General features: G+C 40.3%; 1 protein-coding gene across 4 annotated transcripts in view; it reads right to left on the reverse strand.

The window, feature by feature from the left end:
* NOS1 (nitric oxide synthase 1) overlaps window positions 1–17,181 on the reverse strand; it is a 1,315,983-nt gene that overhangs the window by 150,959 nt on the left and 1,147,843 nt on the right. For all 4 annotated transcript variants that reach the window (XM_085636289.1, XM_085636287.1, XM_085636288.1 and 1 more), the window contains 2 exons: window positions 15,941–16,085; window positions 15,380–15,484 (listed from right to left, as the gene is read on the reverse strand). In XM_085636289.1, coding sequence (XP_085492415.1) covers window positions 15,380–15,484; window positions 15,941–16,085 — 250 coding nt within the window. The remainder of the gene's footprint in view (window positions 1–15,379; window positions 15,485–15,940; window positions 16,086–17,181) is intronic.

A 17,181-nucleotide genomic window follows, 5' to 3' on the forward strand; every position in this document is an offset into this window, starting at 1 on the left:
GGCCGGGCGGCATTGTTTAAGATGATGTCTCTGCCGCGCTTCCTCTACGCTTTGCAGAATACTATGGACCCCGTCCCAGCGCGCTACTTCCGTGAGGTGGAGAGTTTACAGCGCCGCCTGTTCTGGGACGGGAGGCCGCGTATCGCCCTGGCGAAGCTGACGCTCCCATGGTATGACGGCGGGATTGCCCTCCCGGATATCAAACGATACTATTGGGCCTCCCAGCTGGCTGCGATTAATCACGGCCTGTATGGGCCCGCTTTAAACCCGGCATTCGAAATGGATAAGATGCTACACCCGGGTGGGGACTATAATCGAGCGCTCTACTCCAGCACGCCCAACGCTCGGCTGACCGGCCCCACGCGTGTCATGGTGCGAGTGTGGCACGCGGCTAATGTGGCGATGGGGTGGAAGGATCGTCTGACCCGGGCTTCACCACTATACGCGTCCGAGCAGTTGGGCTCCCTGTGGACCTCGAAGGGCTTCGAGAAGTGGGACATGATAGGCATTAGCAAGGTGGGGGATCTCTGGACGAGGGGAGGATTTAAAACGTTCGAGATGTTGCAGACGGAGTTCCATTTGCATGGCAGGGAGTACTTTCGGTATTTGCAGATCCGTCATGCACTGGGCTCCGTCTTCCCGGACGTTGCAGCCATCCCGGAGTGTTCCCCCCTTGAGGATAGAGTGCTGTATGGACACGTTCCGGACAGCACGATCTCACTGATCTACAAAAAACTGATCAATGACCGCACGGGATTGCTGACTGCCCTTCGTGAGGCTTGGGTTGCCGATGGACTGGAGCTGGACGACGAGGACTGGACCCTTGCGGTGGCCTCCCCGAAAGAGGTGGCCATACCGGCCCGCCTTCGCTTCGTCCAGCTCAAAATACTCCACAGAGTCTACATGACGGGGCCGAGGCTTCTGCGTATGGGCTATGCTGTGGACGGGTTGTGTAAGCGTGGGTGTGGCGCTTTGGGGACCTTTCTGCATATATTGTGGGAATGCCCGGAGGTGGAGCGATTCTGGCGTGGTGTGCATGAGGTCCTGCGTGTGGTTACGCATGTGGTGCTGCTACCCGAAGCGAGGAGATGCCTGTTGAATGTGTGGGAACCTACCGACTACTCGGCGCCACAGACGTGGTGGGTGACTCTGGGATATATGGTGGCCAAGCGTGATATTGCTCAACTGTGGGGATCTCAGAGATCCCCGACTGTCTCGGCCTGGAAGGAGCATATGGATTGGTGCATGTTTCGGGAAAAGGTGGTGTATGTTGCGAGAGGTAAGCCTGGGACATGGGTGAAAGTCTGGGGCCCCTGGAACGCCTACCGCGGGGGAATCTGTACTCCAACCGTTATTGCCCGATCCGTCGCCTGCCCCATCCCCGTAGCCGACCCATCTTCCCTGTTCCGGGCATTGAGTTTTACCCAGCCCTAATCCTGATCTCTTCCCCTTCTTGATACTCCTATGGATTGGTAGGGTCCCCCTCTCAGGGGAGCACATGCTGCTATTTCTGATTGTAGATTGCCTTGTGGGGTTTTTGTTTTTTCTGGTTGTTATTTCAGTTTAAAATGAAACCGTACAGTGGGGTCCGGAAGGTGTGGCTATCAACGCTGCTAACTCCTGTGCATCGTCCTCAGCCGCAACGCGCGCTCTACGATGTGTATCATATGCTCCTTTTGTTTACTAGCGGCCGGCCGGAAGGTTGTAGGCACATCTTTGTATATTTTTTGAGTTTTGTAATAAACGGTTTCAAAAAAAAAAAAAAGAATACCTTATTTGCCCCTTTTAGAGACTCATCCACCAGTTAGAAGGCCCATTTACCTTGAAGACTTTCAGAGGGCTAGTAAGAGGAGATAGCTTAGAGTTAGCACTGTACTTATTAAGAGTTGAAGAGTACCACCACATGACTTTATACAGTGCTGGATGTGGGTTCTTCTCTGGAGACATACTCACACATGAAGATGCCTCAGCACATTGTATTTGTCTCATGAAATGCATATACATTCTTAATGTATGTGCAGGTTTACCAGATCACACATTAGTCATAAATTAGCACCAGTTGTGACAGAATATAAAATGGCTGCCCCCATCAAACAGGCCAGGAATCATCATGTTTTGTTTAACCACCAAATTCTATATCTGACCTTATGTTTCAGCCTATTGCTACGAATAGCACTTCTTTTTGAAGTACTGCCAATTCTTAATAAAATACAAATTTCACAATGTCTCTTATAGAATATTTAATTAGACTAGGACAGAGGTTCTGATATTTACTTGAGAAGAAGCACCAGTTTAATTGATATTTGTTTATGTTATGGTGTGTGTGACGGTCTGTAGTGCTTTAGGTTAACCTTATGGCGAGCCTGTATGCTTTTTTGTCTTAATATTCTTTTGAGACAGTGGTTCCATTCATGATCTTATTAGCAATTAATCATTTTGTTTCCTTACAGGTCATGAGTAAGCCTGAAATTCGCATGTTGGTTTAACTTCATGCATCCCAGAGGGTGTCCATCACACCACTGCTATCCATTCATTTATTTGGGAGTATTATAAAATGTACGGCAAATCCTCACTGTTGATTCAGCTCACTTGCGGACATTTTTGGTGGTGTAGGTTTCATCTTCCTGTTAGGCATAGAGGAATCGTGGTATGATTTCAGGGCATTTCAATGATTTTGAGCTTTGTGGGTTAAGCTGTACATTCCTTATTTAGAATTCAGCTTGTGGGCAGGAGTGGCTGTTGTCAGCACTTCCAGTGACTGGGGAAGGTCCCTTAGTGACATGTAAGCAGCTGAAGGATTCATATAGTGACATGTAAGCAGCTGAAGGATTCATCTTTCATTTTTGCTGGTAACTAGCTTTGGGATAAAAGCAATAACGTTCTACCCCTTTCCATGGTTCCTTCTGTTGTTTATACCATTTGGTGTACATTTGTGACAAGAAATAGGGCTCACAATTTAAGGTAGCAGGAAGCTGGAATAAACATCCCCTTTGTGTTAGATCTGTGACTTATCACTTTATTCTAAAGGTAGGCATAGCTGCTGATTATAGCCTTTGATGAAGTGTAGGACCTTAGTCTCTGGAAAGGGTATCAAATCTTTCTCCACAAGTACAAAGAAACAGTGCTGCCATTGCACACACAAAATGTATAGCAGCACATAGGTAGATTCATATGAAGAAAAAAAGATGTGTGAGGGTCGTGATGTGGATGCGGAGTGGAGTGTAAATGACACACAATGTCCAGTACGTACAAGCCCCAGCATTTCTACATTTGTCACCGCAACAAGATCACTAAGTTGGACCAAATTCTGTATGAACCTCTCAGAATATGTGGTGGCCATTCGGAGGAATCTTGGGAGACATGCGGTAACTGTGTTTGCAACTTTTGCAGCACAAATGAAATCTCTCAGAAGTATTCATCATGTTGGCCATTTTGCAGACGTTTATATCTACAGTGAATGAGGTAACATAACTTTCCCATGTTGCAGTTTGACACTTCATTTTCCCTTGCCACAAATTAGCAAATAGAATACCTTAAAGCTATTTTGATATTGCAGTGACTATTTTGTTTTCGCCCTAATTTTCGTTATGCCTCGAACTGCCTGCCAGATTAACATAGTGTTTCTGAGCTGTGCTTTAATTGAATGACATCTACTTCACTACTTAACTTTGTAATGCAGAAACATCTATTTCAATATCTTTATTTGCTGCCTCCAAGATTTTTGTATTTCGGCTTTCTTACTTTTACTTCACTAGCTATTATAATTTTGGATTACAATACTCTCATATGAAGATTGTTCTCCATTTAGCATGTTGGGATACTATCCTTGATGTTGGCGATTTTTATTATTACATGTGGATCTTCTGCCAAAAGAGTAATTTTGTCAGACAAGAGTCTATCTCTTACATAAGAGCCCTTGTCTATTGATAATTCTAAATCTAAATCTCCTACCAATGCATCATCTACAACTTCCTTGTTTGCACCTAAGAAAGAAGTAAACCCTTCTGTTAAAAGAGTGAGGAAAGACCCTCATTGATCAAATCGAACCCTAATCCATCTAGGAAGTAATTATTGAAGTAGTAAGCGCTTTGTTAAGCTTACAAAAGAAACCAACAAGATATTAGATTGAATTGATGGTAAATGGTCCTTATTAAAAAAAACAGACTTACTAGGGTTGAACTAACAGTTACCAATGCAGATGTCACAGATAGGGTGGCTAAACTTGAACAAGAGTTGACTACTCTTAAACATAACGGCAACAATTTAGAGAATAGAAATTTAAGAAATAACATGAGTATTTATGGTGTTCCTGATGAGTTGCAGGGCGAAGACATGATTGTCTTTCTTTATCCCTTTCTCTATGAATTCTGAGTACTCTTGATCTTTCTTGAGTTAACATTCTGAAGGCTCTCAAACTAGGAACAAACTTAGCAGTACAGGATCTAACACTAAACCAAGACGCATTCTCCTATTCCTTGCATTCACAGATCCCTTGAAGGTAGATTCTGTAGCTAAATGTAAGTGACAACTGACTTTGGACGGAAGTATTTAATTTCTCGAAATGCTGTGAATGCTACTGCGGCAGGCAAGAGGGAATTTCTTGATCTTAGGCGAGCTTTAAGAGAAACTCATGTAAGACAGACACTCATTCATACATGTTTATTTAAAACCACTCACAAGGGAAAACTGTCACTTATGGCAACCCTCTCAAACTGGAATCATATATTTTAGTAAGGAAGATAATCTGGACACCTGCAAAGACAGCCTTAATTGACGTTTTCCAGTTTTTCTCCTTGCATCAACTTGATTTTCAATGACAAATTATTAGGGTGGTTTTAAAAAATACTGAATTTATCTGTTTGCTTATCATGTTCATCCTTGTTTGTTCTTGTGTGTAGGTATACTTCTTTGTGAATTGTCTTGCAATGTCATTGCCAGTTCTATATTTGCCATGCATCCAGTTTTTGTGGAGGTTGTCATTCTCATAACCTTTGGTCTTCACCATTCCCAATGTTATGTTTGTCACTTAGGTATGTGTATCAGTCTTTGGTCATTTATGTTTTATTGTTTATGTTTTCTTCTATCTTTGTCATTTCACTCTTTTTCTACTTTCAGACTTTTTCTTCTCTCTTTTCTTATAAGGGTCTATCCGTGTATCTTAGTTTATATTTTATTGGCACTGTTGTTCCCTATTCTGGTATTTTCTCTATGTAGGACTGATAATTCTCTTCACCTTTTATTGCAATGACTAGAATGATTACTTGGAATTTTAAGGGACTAATCACTCTATCAACCATCAGAGTTTCATCTCATCTCCATAGACTAAAATGCCAAATCACACTTCTTCAAGAGACTCATCTTTCTGAAAATGAAGCCAATAAATTGAAACATTCTATCATCTTGAATGTTGAATCTTGAATCTTGAATGTTCCCTACTCACGCGCGTTTGGGAAAAAGAATGGCCTTGCTATTCTTTTTCATGAATCTCTTAAGGTATAGATAGAGTACCAAGACAGTGATTCGATTCAAAAGGTAGATTGCTATCGCTGGAGGATTGGAGTGAAAAAGTTCACTTAACATTAATATGTGTTTCTGACCCCAATATCTCACATGCTTCCTCTAAATGAACAATTTGAGAAAAAGTTCTGACTATGTCTAATCATAGCATCATTTTGGGAGGAGATTTAAAGCAAGTTTATGATCTAGTCAGAGATAGAGTTTCCCAGTATAGATACATTCCTAACACTATGGAGAAGGAATTTATGAAACTTACTGTTGATAAAGATTTATCAGATTTATGCAGAATCTGTATCTTATGTAGGAGTGCATTTTCATGTCTTTCCCTATCATTCTCATCCCTCTTAATCTAGACTAGACTATGTTTTTCCAATAATCTCATGAATATTTTACTAGTCTTAGAATTTGTATACATTTCGATTTTTGATAATGCTCTTTTATAAATAGATTTTTATAATCTAACAGATGGTGTTGGAATTGTGATTTGTTGAATAACTAATTCTGTGCATACTTTTAAAAATCATTCAATGGAAATCTTTTTGCACAATGATCTTGGAAAGAAATCAGTACAGAATAATTGGAATGCTTATAATGCCTTGAAAAGCTTTCTTTTTTGGGGCAAGATGGCGGCCGCTTAGGAGGCCGAAAGTAGCACTAGCAGGCTACGGAGGGTGTTTTGTGATCTGAAACCCGTGTAAAGTTGGAAAGAACCACTTAATTCGGTTTTTTGAAACTCCTTCTCCTTCCCCTTCCCCCCTATGCAATACCCCGCAATAAAATTTGGACAATTTGGTCCAGAGCTGAGCTGCAAGTAATTAGGCGATTTATCGAGGAATACCTGGCGCGACTGCTGCATCGGAAACTCAGAGATGGTCTGGTGATGGGTCCGAAGGTGGCAGTGAATCCTGCAGTCACTAAGGCGGCGGCGGCCGCTCGAAAGATTCGTGGAGAAACCCTGATGGATCCAGGCGTAGCCAAGCAATCACCCGGCCTCCCGCAGCAGGCTCTCTCACCTCACCCGCCGGCACTGAGGAGAGGAAGAGGCGGAGCAATCAGCAAGAACCGCCCGGCTGGCCCGTCGGTAGCGGAGCTTCTCCTGCAATCGAAGGAATCGCAGGATGGGACAGTGGCTGGGGCAGCGGTCATGAGTGATGAGGGCGGCATCAGGAAAGGTTAGAGATGTGGCTTGTGGAGCCAAAACAAGGAGGTGAGTCTGGTTGATACCCGGGAGGCGATCCAGGGCGATCCAAGTGTAGAGAGCACAGAGGGCACTATACCGACTCATACACTGACACAGGAAAGGGTGGTCGTGACCCCCCCCCCCCCCCGCCGGCCGGATGATGTTGGAGGGAAGGGGAATGGCTCAGCAGTATTATTGGAGGAGAATAATGCTGTAGTAGCAGGAAATGTGCCATTAGCCCCCCCTGAATAGTTGGTGGCTGCAGGGGCAGCAGACATAAGCAACACTGACAATAAGGGCAACAATGGCAGAGAGATTAATGGTAGCAAAACAGGCAAAGCAGGAGTGGTTCAAGAAGAGAGCCAAAATAGATGGCAGCCGGTGATTTCTGCTCCAGAATTGAATAAAATGACTATGTCGACTGATCTACTAACGGATACAAGTAGAGCTGAACTAGATAAAGAACCTAGTGACTGTTTCTTCTCGGTCTCAGAGGGAGCTGAGTGGTCGGATGATGCCTTGAGTACATCACATGGGGCCAGTAGTCTAGAATCGGATCCTGAAGAGAGCGATGGAGATCGCCCCATGACAGCCAAAAAATCTTCTGTGAATAGTGTCACTCAAAACCGGGGGAGGAAAGATCTGAAATGGGATTATTCATCGGCTACCCTGGTATCAGACCCATTTTTGAGTAAATCACCGGTGGAAACCAATGGAACCCCCCCTACATTGGATATAATACACCAAGCTATCATTGCGCACAGGGAGGAAACACGCCAAGATAGCCGGAAGAATCAAGTGGCTATGAGAAAAATGCAGGGGGTTGTTAGGAAGCTTTGTAAAGCCTGCTCCAACATAGGAGAGAGAGTGATGAATCTTGAAGAGAGAATTGTGTCAACTGAAACAAACGTCAAGCGCCGCAGCCCTGGTGGAGGCTCAAGGATAAAAAATTAAAGATATCCAGTGGAAACTGGAAGAATTTGAAAATAGACAAAGGAGGAATAACCTCAGGGTGCTAGGGGTCCAGGAGGGCATGGAGGGGTCTGACGCCAGGGCATATATAATTAATCTCTTTAAGGCCGCTTTCCCCGAATTGTCAGTGGAACTGGGCAGCAGAAATTCATAGAGCGCATCGCACTCCTTTTAAACTACGAGCGCCAGCAAAGGAGGGTGATAGACCACGGGCCATATTAGTATTTCTTGGTAATTTTCTCCTGCGGCAAGCAATCGCAGATAAAGCCAGGCCGGATGCGAAAAGATCAAGCGGAGGGGTCTCGTGTTTTGTGAGGCCTGACTTCTGCCATTCAACGGTAGAAAGGCGCTGGAGGCTGAGACAGCTTATAAAACCTTTTCAGGATAAAAGTATTCAGGCCTATCTTATCAACCCGGCAAACCTTAAAGTGATCAATCAGGGGCATACAAATTTCTCATCGGAGATAAAAGCAAAAGAGTATCTGGACTCTCTGGACAAATAAAGCTGCTGTGGTCTATCTAACAGTGAGAAAAGGGAGGGAATGTACTTATTGTAGGACATAAAGGGTTCTAGGAGCAGGGTGGAGGGGGTAGGGATGGGGGTGTTATGGGGAAAAGGTTGGTATTGCACAGATGAGTGGTTCGAGATTTATGATCTTCGGTTAGAGGGGTGGCAATATTGGCTAAATCCATTTTGGGAGGGGCTAAACGCCAACTGGCGGACACTTTAGGTAGGTGGGTACTGGTGGAACTTGAGGTGTGATTTACACTTTGCACAATCTATGGTTCCAACCAGGAGGAACCTGAGTTATTTGATCAATTGGAGGTAGAACTAACGAATTGGCCAAATCCCTCTGTAGTATGCGGAGATTTTAATATCTATGCAAGCCTTACAGACGTCGTTAATAATGCTGCTTACATAGGCCGTAAGCCTAAGGTATTTCGAGCACTAAGCTCATTAATTAAATCATACGGGATGGCGGATGTTTGGGGTGATAAAGAACCCAATAATCCAGGGATCACGTATTTTCAATGTCCTTTTAAGAAATACACCAAGCTGGATTATTTTCTTATCTCCTCGACAGAATTGAAGAGAGTTCGCATAAAAAAAATTACCAAATGTTACATCCAACCACAGCCCACTAATTTTGCAATATGATACACATACTTTATATAAGAGCCCTTCAAGATGGACTTTCGAGAGGAGATTATTAGCAGATCACAAATTTGTAGACCATTTAAGGAGTTGGGCCTAAAATTATTATGACATGAATCGTTATAGTGCATCCAGAAATATGGTCTGGGACTCATTCAAAGCAGCTCCGAGAGGGGAGACGATTAGTTTCTCTGCCAGGCTAAAGAAAGAGGCTTGGGATGAGAATGAGAGAGTAGTGGGCCAGCTGGCAGAGGCAGAAGAGCTGCATATGAGGGATATTGCTCATGGGAGTGAGGCCTCTGGAAGCCAACAGAATATTCTTATCATCATAGCAGAACTTCATAAGTGGATAGCTAAAAAAACTGCTGATGAATATCAGATTCACAGGGGAAGATGTATGAGACAGGAGAGCAGGCAGGCAAACTCTTAGCACTTAGGATTAGGCAGGGATGCAGTAGGAATACAATAACGAATATACGAGAAGGGGACCAGGAATATACAGAGCCAGATGATATCCTTAAGGTTTTTAAGAACTTTTACCAAAAATTATATAAGGAGGAGTTTAGGGCAGATACTGCTAGTCTGGAGTTTGAAGATATAAGCCCTCAGCTGGCTAAGCAGGATAGAGCAGTGCTGGATAATGATCTGGTAATAGGGGAAGTGGTGGAAGCACTACAGGGTTTAGCAGCAGGGAAGGCCGCGGGGCCTGACAGTATCCCGCTTGAATTATATAAATGCATACAGGACGTAATAGCCCCCTTGCTGCTGGATTTATTTAATGGTATAATCTGTTCTGGGGAAATCCCAGAATGCTGGAAAGAAACAAATATTATTGTGTTTCATGAAAAAGGCAAGAAATCCTGATTCGTATCGTCCAATATCCCTCATAAATACGGACATTGAGATTTATGCTAAGGTTTTGACTAAAAGGCTAGGAGGGGTCATTGGCGGTCTGGTTTCCCCTTGGCAGCATGGGTTTATCCCAGGCCGAGGGACAACAGACCATATTAGGCGGGCCATCACGTTTGATGTGCAGGCTGTCACGGGGGGATAGATGGCCATGATCCTTCTGGACGCAGAAAAGGCCTTTGATCGCGTTTCTTGGAAATATTTGTGGGGGATATTGGAACGAAGGGGCTTTGGCCCTAAAATAATGAGAGCTATTAAGGTTATGTATTCCGATCCTAAGGCCAGAATTTAGCTGATGGGAGGTAGTTCAGAAAAAGTGTTTATTTTGCGGGGGACACGACAGGGTTGCCCCTGTTCACCAATCCTGTTTGCCCTGTATATTGATCCGCTTGTACGGAGAATACTATGCTGTGAGGATATAAGCCAATAGTTTGTAAGGGGTTTGAAACCAAGCTGCTGGCCTATGCCGATGACCTAGCCATAACTACCCTAGAACCAGAAACAGCCTTGACAGCTATTACAGGGATAGCCACGGAATTTGGACGATGCTCGGGGTACCTCTTGAATGAAAGTAAGACCCAGACAATGTGTACCAATAACATTAGAAGGCATGATGGAAGATATTCAGATTCAGTGGTTTATTTAGGGGTTAGGATAAGCTCTGCAACTGATACAATTATCAAAGATAATTTCAACCCGTTGGTAACATCAATTGCAGCAGAATTAAAAAGAATAGACGCTTTACATCTGTCTATAATAGGGAGAGCCAATGTGCTCAAAATGACCATGCTTCCCAAAATATTGCATCTTTTTCGCTCTATCCCGTATATGATTGGGGAAGGCATGATAAAATCTATAGAGGCGGTATTTATTAATTTTATCTGGCAGTATGGTAAAATCAGGCGGTCCATGAAATATCTGTGTCTCCCATAGGAAAAGGGAGGGTTGGCAATTCCCAATATCAGATTCTATCAATGGGCCTGTCTATTAAATCAGATGGCAATATTATTTGACTCTGCTACAAACTCGTCTGATACCCCCTTTGGCAATCTGAATCCTCCATCCATCTTCGAACTGCTCCTGGGCAGAGAAGCCCTTGGGCTCCTGCTGCGTAAAACTGATAGCCGCTATTATAACAAAAAACGGTATAAGGTTTTAGATAGTGTTTGGGAAGTCTGGAAACAAGTACAAAGAACAATGGCAATCCCGAAAATTAACTATTTTACACCTCTTTGGAATTCCAGCATTTTCCCGCAATTTAGTAATTATAGGATGGGAAGGTTGTGGGAGCAGCAAGGAGTTAGAAGAATAGGGGATATATTTGAAGGGAACAATTTGATGAGCTTCGATATTATTCAATGGAAATTCGAAGTCCTGGTTAACCAAGGCTTTAAATTTGTACAAATTCATCAAACTTTGGCGGGTATTAGACCATGGATACCCCAAGGGGACAGAATTAATATGATTGAGTATTTATTAGGAGGTGGAACGAGAATCAAATTGATATATAGATCTTTATTATCAAGAATACAAGATGACCTGGAGAAATTTGAGGCCTCCTGGATGATGAAACTAGAAAATCCTGATGTTGATTTAGATAAAGCATTGCAATTAGCTGGGAAACTGTTCCATCCACAAATCTGAGAGCCCAACATTACAAAACCTTTTTAATTTGTATTTTACACCAGCCAAACTATATGATTGGGGTAAAAGGGACAACGATAAATGTCCAAGGTGTCTGGAAGGGCCTGCCAGCCTGCTGCATATTTTCCACCAATGTGATAAACTGAGCGGAATTCGTGGGGAGATAGAGAAGTTCTGGGAGGGCTTGCTAGGCGTTAAGGTCAACCTATACCCTACCTTAATGATAATAGGAACTGACAGCAATCTGGGTCTCAACAAGGAGGCCGAAGCCTTTGTTTATATGTGTGTGGCGGTCCTCCGAATATTGCTAGCGGCAGGCTGGAAAGACATTGTAGCACCCTCCTTCCAGATGTGGTTGGCTAGACTCTTCGGGATTCATAATATTGAATCCTCCCTATACATTCGGAGAGGCAAGAAGATGAGGGAGCTGGGGCTGAATATCTGGGCCCCTATTAAGGGTTAGAGGGATTCCCGTTTATAAAATAATTTAAGATTGAATATTATGGGCTGTAATGAACTTGAGGTTTTAAGCTTTTTAGGGGAGCTGAAGGCTATGGGGTATTTATTTTTTGTTCCCCTATTACGATATTTATGTAGTAATATTGTGTATATATTTGAAGTACCCCTTAACCTGTGTATGGAAAGCCAGATTATATCCTGTATTGTGTATGAGTTTACATTTTCCTATTTTGTATATAATGGTTTCTCTCTTTATGTTTTCTTATTTGTTTTCTTTTTTTATTGAAGTATATAATTTATTGATTGTACCAGGTATTTAATTAAAAAAAAGAAAACAGGAATGCTTATAATGCCTCATCTAGAAATTGTATTCTAACATATGTTTAAAAAATGGAATTGTGGAAATAAATCAAAAGAAATCCTAAATAATATTGATTCGTTAGGTCATAAATACTATTCATCTAAATCACAGGACTTTCTTGACAAATTACAGGCCACATGAATGTTTAAAAAAAAAAAAACAACTACTAGGGCCCCTGGTGTGATTTACAAAATAAGAGTCACTTTTCACAGAGGCCAAAATAAAGTTTGTACATTTTTGAAAATGTATTAAAAAGTCCTAAAGCAAAAGTGATATTTATTTAGAAGTTGTAAAGGAGATGTTGATAAGTATTCTTAAAATCAAGACTGTTCATTCTGAAATTGGGAATATTTTCTTAAATGTTATCAATCCCTATATTCCCAGGACACTGACCTTATCATTGGCACTATAGATAAATACTTCTGTGATTTAAAGAGATCTCTCAGAAGATAGATCTTTCATAGTGGGAAAAGGATATTTCTCTTGGGGAATAGTTAAAGCCCCCTCACTTAAAAGGGGTAAAGACCTGATGGCTGTGAATTTTACTCAGCCTTTTCTGATTTACTATTCCCGCCACTAATTTCATCATATACTAATTTTCTTGCTCAAATGGTAAATTTGGGTATCTTTTCCGAGGCCATGTCATTCCATATTTATTAAGCAAGTCATGGCACTATACAGTGCAAGACCTTCAGAATTTTTTCATTAATCAATAGAGGTTATATAATTTAAACCAAAGTTCTTCCAAGGTGATTTGATATGTTTATTTTGAGTTAATTAAAAACTGAGCAGTCTAGCTTTGGCATGAAAAGGTTCATTTCGTATAATTGTTTTATTTTTGAATATTATTAGTTAAACCTCTGCACTCAAATCCCCCTTTGTTCGAGAGATGTTAGACACAAAGAGCGATTGATCATTTAGGGTAGCATTTAATGTTTAAAGCCCTGAATTGGCATGGTCTGGGGCCTAATTTTTAATATATAAGTTTCATTTTTTACACAAATCCTAAAGCAGATCTATTCATAAATTGTATCTAGTTTCCCTATTTTGATTTAGTGGTACTAGCCATGGATGTCATATTTCTCCTGTATTATGTATTCTCTCCTTTAATACTTTTTAGCCCACAATAATCGAAATTGTCTTCTAAACATGTTTTTCAATTCAGTGAAAATAAATTGAATGCTCACCCTATGCAGATGATATTACTCTCTATATGGCAATCTTCAGTTCTCATTACTTCATTTGTAAGGCTGTAGATAGTTTTACAAACATCTCTAATTATAAATTGCATTTAGATAAAAACTGAAATTATTCAATTGAATACATTTTGAAACCCTGATTTGTCTAACAAATTTACAATTGTATGGAACCGCTCAAATATTAAATATTTAGGGCTATGGTTTACAGATGATATAAAAGTAACAGTTAAATAAAACTTAGATAGTATTAAGAGCTTAACATCTGCATTAGTACAAAAATGGTCTCATTGTTATCTTGACATTGGCAATTTGCTACTATCAAAATGATGATGGTCCCAGCTGTTTTGTACTCTTTGTCCATCTAACCTAATAATGTTAACAGTTAATACTCCCAAAACCTTTTCTTTTAAATAATCAACTCCATTTTATTACAATTCTTTTGTAAGTACAAAGAAAATTACGAATAGCACATAATCTATTGAAATGATCTTAATAAGTCAGAAGTGTTTTCCTAATATTTCCTCTTTATCACATCTCTTTTTGTTTAAAACAAGCTAGGATCTGGTTAAGGCACTAAATTAGGAAGAGGATCCACCATGGGTACTCCAGAAGAAAGTTCTTATCTCTCCCTTTAAAGAGATTTATGAATTACACAGAAATCTATTCCTTTTTCTCACCTGTCAAGAATAATACATGTAAAATAGTTTATCCTATATTAGTTAATAAACCATCAGAAATAAATTATTTTCCTACATATTTACTATAACAATTACATTAAAGTTGATAAAAAAAGTATTTTTGGGGAAAACGTATAGAGAGGATTAAGTTGGGTTAGAGCATTCATTCATTTTGTTCACTAAATTACATGAACAATGTTTTTTTCTCAGGTCTGTTTATTAATCAACATCTTAAATTAAAGATTGCAATGACCTATATATCGAGATTTAATAAAATTTTTTTATCACATTCCAAAGAAGTTTATAAAAAGATGTCTTTTCTTTATTTCTCAAAGCATCTAAAATCTGTTGCTCTCCGATTTTGTTTTTGAAAGATAAACCTAAGGTTAAACTAGAAGGGAAATCGGATTTCGGAGTTTCCTGGGCAGGTGAAGCTTTCAATAGTATTTGGATTAACATTTTCAACATTTGTAGATATGCTAGTCGGCTATAACTATTTATTCAGCATGGACGTTTTATAAACCGACTGTAAGACATCATTATGATAATTTGTTGTCTAACCTTTGTTGCTCATGTTATCAAAGTGTTGCCACATTTTTTCATTTATTTTTTGAATGCACAGTGGTTCACAAATTTTGGAGATCAATTTGGTCCAAAATTAATCGTTTATGGATTACAGATATTCCTGTCCACTTCCTAAATCTATTACAAGGCCTTATTGAGGAATATCAGCATATACCATTAAATTATAACACTGTAGAAGTTTACCTTCTAAAAGCAATTCACCAAGTTGCTCCCAGTTTGATGAACAATTTTAAAGTGTCTTTCATAGCCTTGTGGCATTCTATATATTATAATTATACATTAGACAACATTAACATCAAGTTCTCTCACTAGCATGAAAAGTAGGGGCTTTATGGTTTTCTCTTGTAGAATATTTATGTAGCATTGTTAATCTGACCTGCAATGTTAATATCTGGCAAGAGGACCCTACCACACATTCTTGATTTCTAATTAATATTCCTTGGCTGAGTTTAAACCTGTTAACATTCTTATATATGAATATTTTATATAATTCAAGTGATTGGTAACTTTTAAGTGCTTCACCCTTGCTATTACTTTCTGTTTCTTTCTATTGCCTGCTGCTCCTTATACCTTTATAAAACCGTTGTACTAATTTTTGTAAAACATACTCTTAATGTTATAAAGTACTGTAATCTCACTGTTGTTTAAGATCTCTTATATAGTACTTTATTTTATTACTTAATAAAAAGTTTCAAACTTAGAAAAAAAAGTTGTTCTCACCTCTCCATTTTCAGGTGGATCCCCATTGCCAAATGTGCTGGTCACCACCAACACAAGAGCCTCATGTTCCAGATGTACAAAGTCATAATCATCCATTGATGACACCTGGGGAGAACATGTATTAGCTGTTAGTAGAGATGTGAATGGGTTTATGAACAAAACCTGCAAGTAACATGACGTTGAGGTTCTAACCCGAGTAACAATTCCAACGGAGTCTTCCTGAACAGAATGGAGTTTGCTCCGACCTTGTTCAGTGACATTGGGTAATATGGTAAAGTAATTTGTGTCTTACTGAATGTGTTGCATCACTTCAAAGGCTGTGGAAGAAAAATTTGAGAAGACACAGGAGAGTTAGGCATCTACTATGCCTCTCACTTCTGATATTCACTCACAATTCAACCATGGACTGAAACAGGCTGAAGACAGAGTTACCTAGCAATTGCACTACATTAATATTATCTTATTGTATTCAGACAAGTAGAAGTCATTTGTGCTAAGCCTTGTTCTCTCTTAAACTAGCCAAACTGTCACTTCCCCCCAACAACTTTGCTACTCCCTTACCTTGGCATCAAAGGCATGCTTGAAGATTTCACAGAGTGATTTTGCATAGACTTGGGACTTCCCTGTCTCTGTAGCATAGAGGATGGTGGCTTTCACACGTTTTGCCATGGCCTGCCCCATGAGTTTGGCTGAAAATTTCACTGCCCTGGAAGTAAAAAGTGCAAAAAAGGTAGAGAGAGCGTGAGAATGTGGATGTTGAGAGTATAAACATCAAGAGTAAGAAATAAATAGTAGACAGGAGAGAGGAAAGTGCATAATAGATACAGAAAATAAAAATGGAAGCAATGAGGAAGAGAGTAAAAGGACAGGAAGAAGAAGAGGTCGAAGAGACACATTGGAAAGATGAGATGCTAGAAGTGATATAGGCACTTGAGTAGAGGAATGTTAGATAAAAGACACAGGAGAAGATGCAAGAGTTAGGAGATATACAGTGAAGCAACAGAATGGGTTCTACAGATGGATGAGGGACTTAAAAGACTGGAGCTGTAAACCATAAAACAAGGCAAGATAGAAAAAGTTTCAAATTGGTATAAGAGAAATGAAAAAGGAAATAGACGAGACAAACAGAGGAATTCAAAGACAAACAAGGTAGTCCGGAAAGAGAGGGAGAAGGTGTGGATGTAGGAAATAAACAGAAGACAAGTGAAAACCTGAAGAGAATTCCAGAAATTGTACAGGAAAGAGAGAGAAAATAGTGAGAGATGAGCAGTATCAATGAGGAAGATCTCATTAAAAATACTTAAATAATAACTAGGAAAGCAAAGAGCAACAGGATGCAGAAAAAGGCAAATGGGGCCAGAACAAGAGTCTCAACTCTCTCATCACTAACATATTGTATACAGAAGTAAATCTAACAAGACTAATAAACTAGTACTCATGAGCATGTGGGTGCAAGAATCCCTATTTGTGAGCGAAATGTGAATTTTACAACCCTGCTACATTTTAACTATGTAAAACAGCATAAACATTTTTTTGCACCTTGAAAACAGGGGGGTGGGGGTATTATAGCACTATAATACTATCCTCATTCTGAGGTGTTAAAATTTAAATGGGAGGTAATTCGGTTTCTGGTAAATATTGTACCTAACTGTATCAGTATTTACTCAGTGTGGTCTTACCACACCTAGTAAAGGCATCTCAGAATGAGGACCGCAATTACTGTTGTCCTCAGAAACAGTAGACCTGCAGACTATAATTTTTGCAACAATGGTGCAGAAATTGGCACTAGAAGGGCCAGTTAG

Source organism: Triturus cristatus, chromosome 11 (assembly GCF_964204655.1).
Source record: "Triturus cristatus chromosome 11, aTriCri1.1, whole genome shotgun sequence".
Lineage (NCBI taxonomy): Eukaryota > Metazoa > Chordata > Amphibia > Caudata > Salamandridae > Triturus > Triturus cristatus.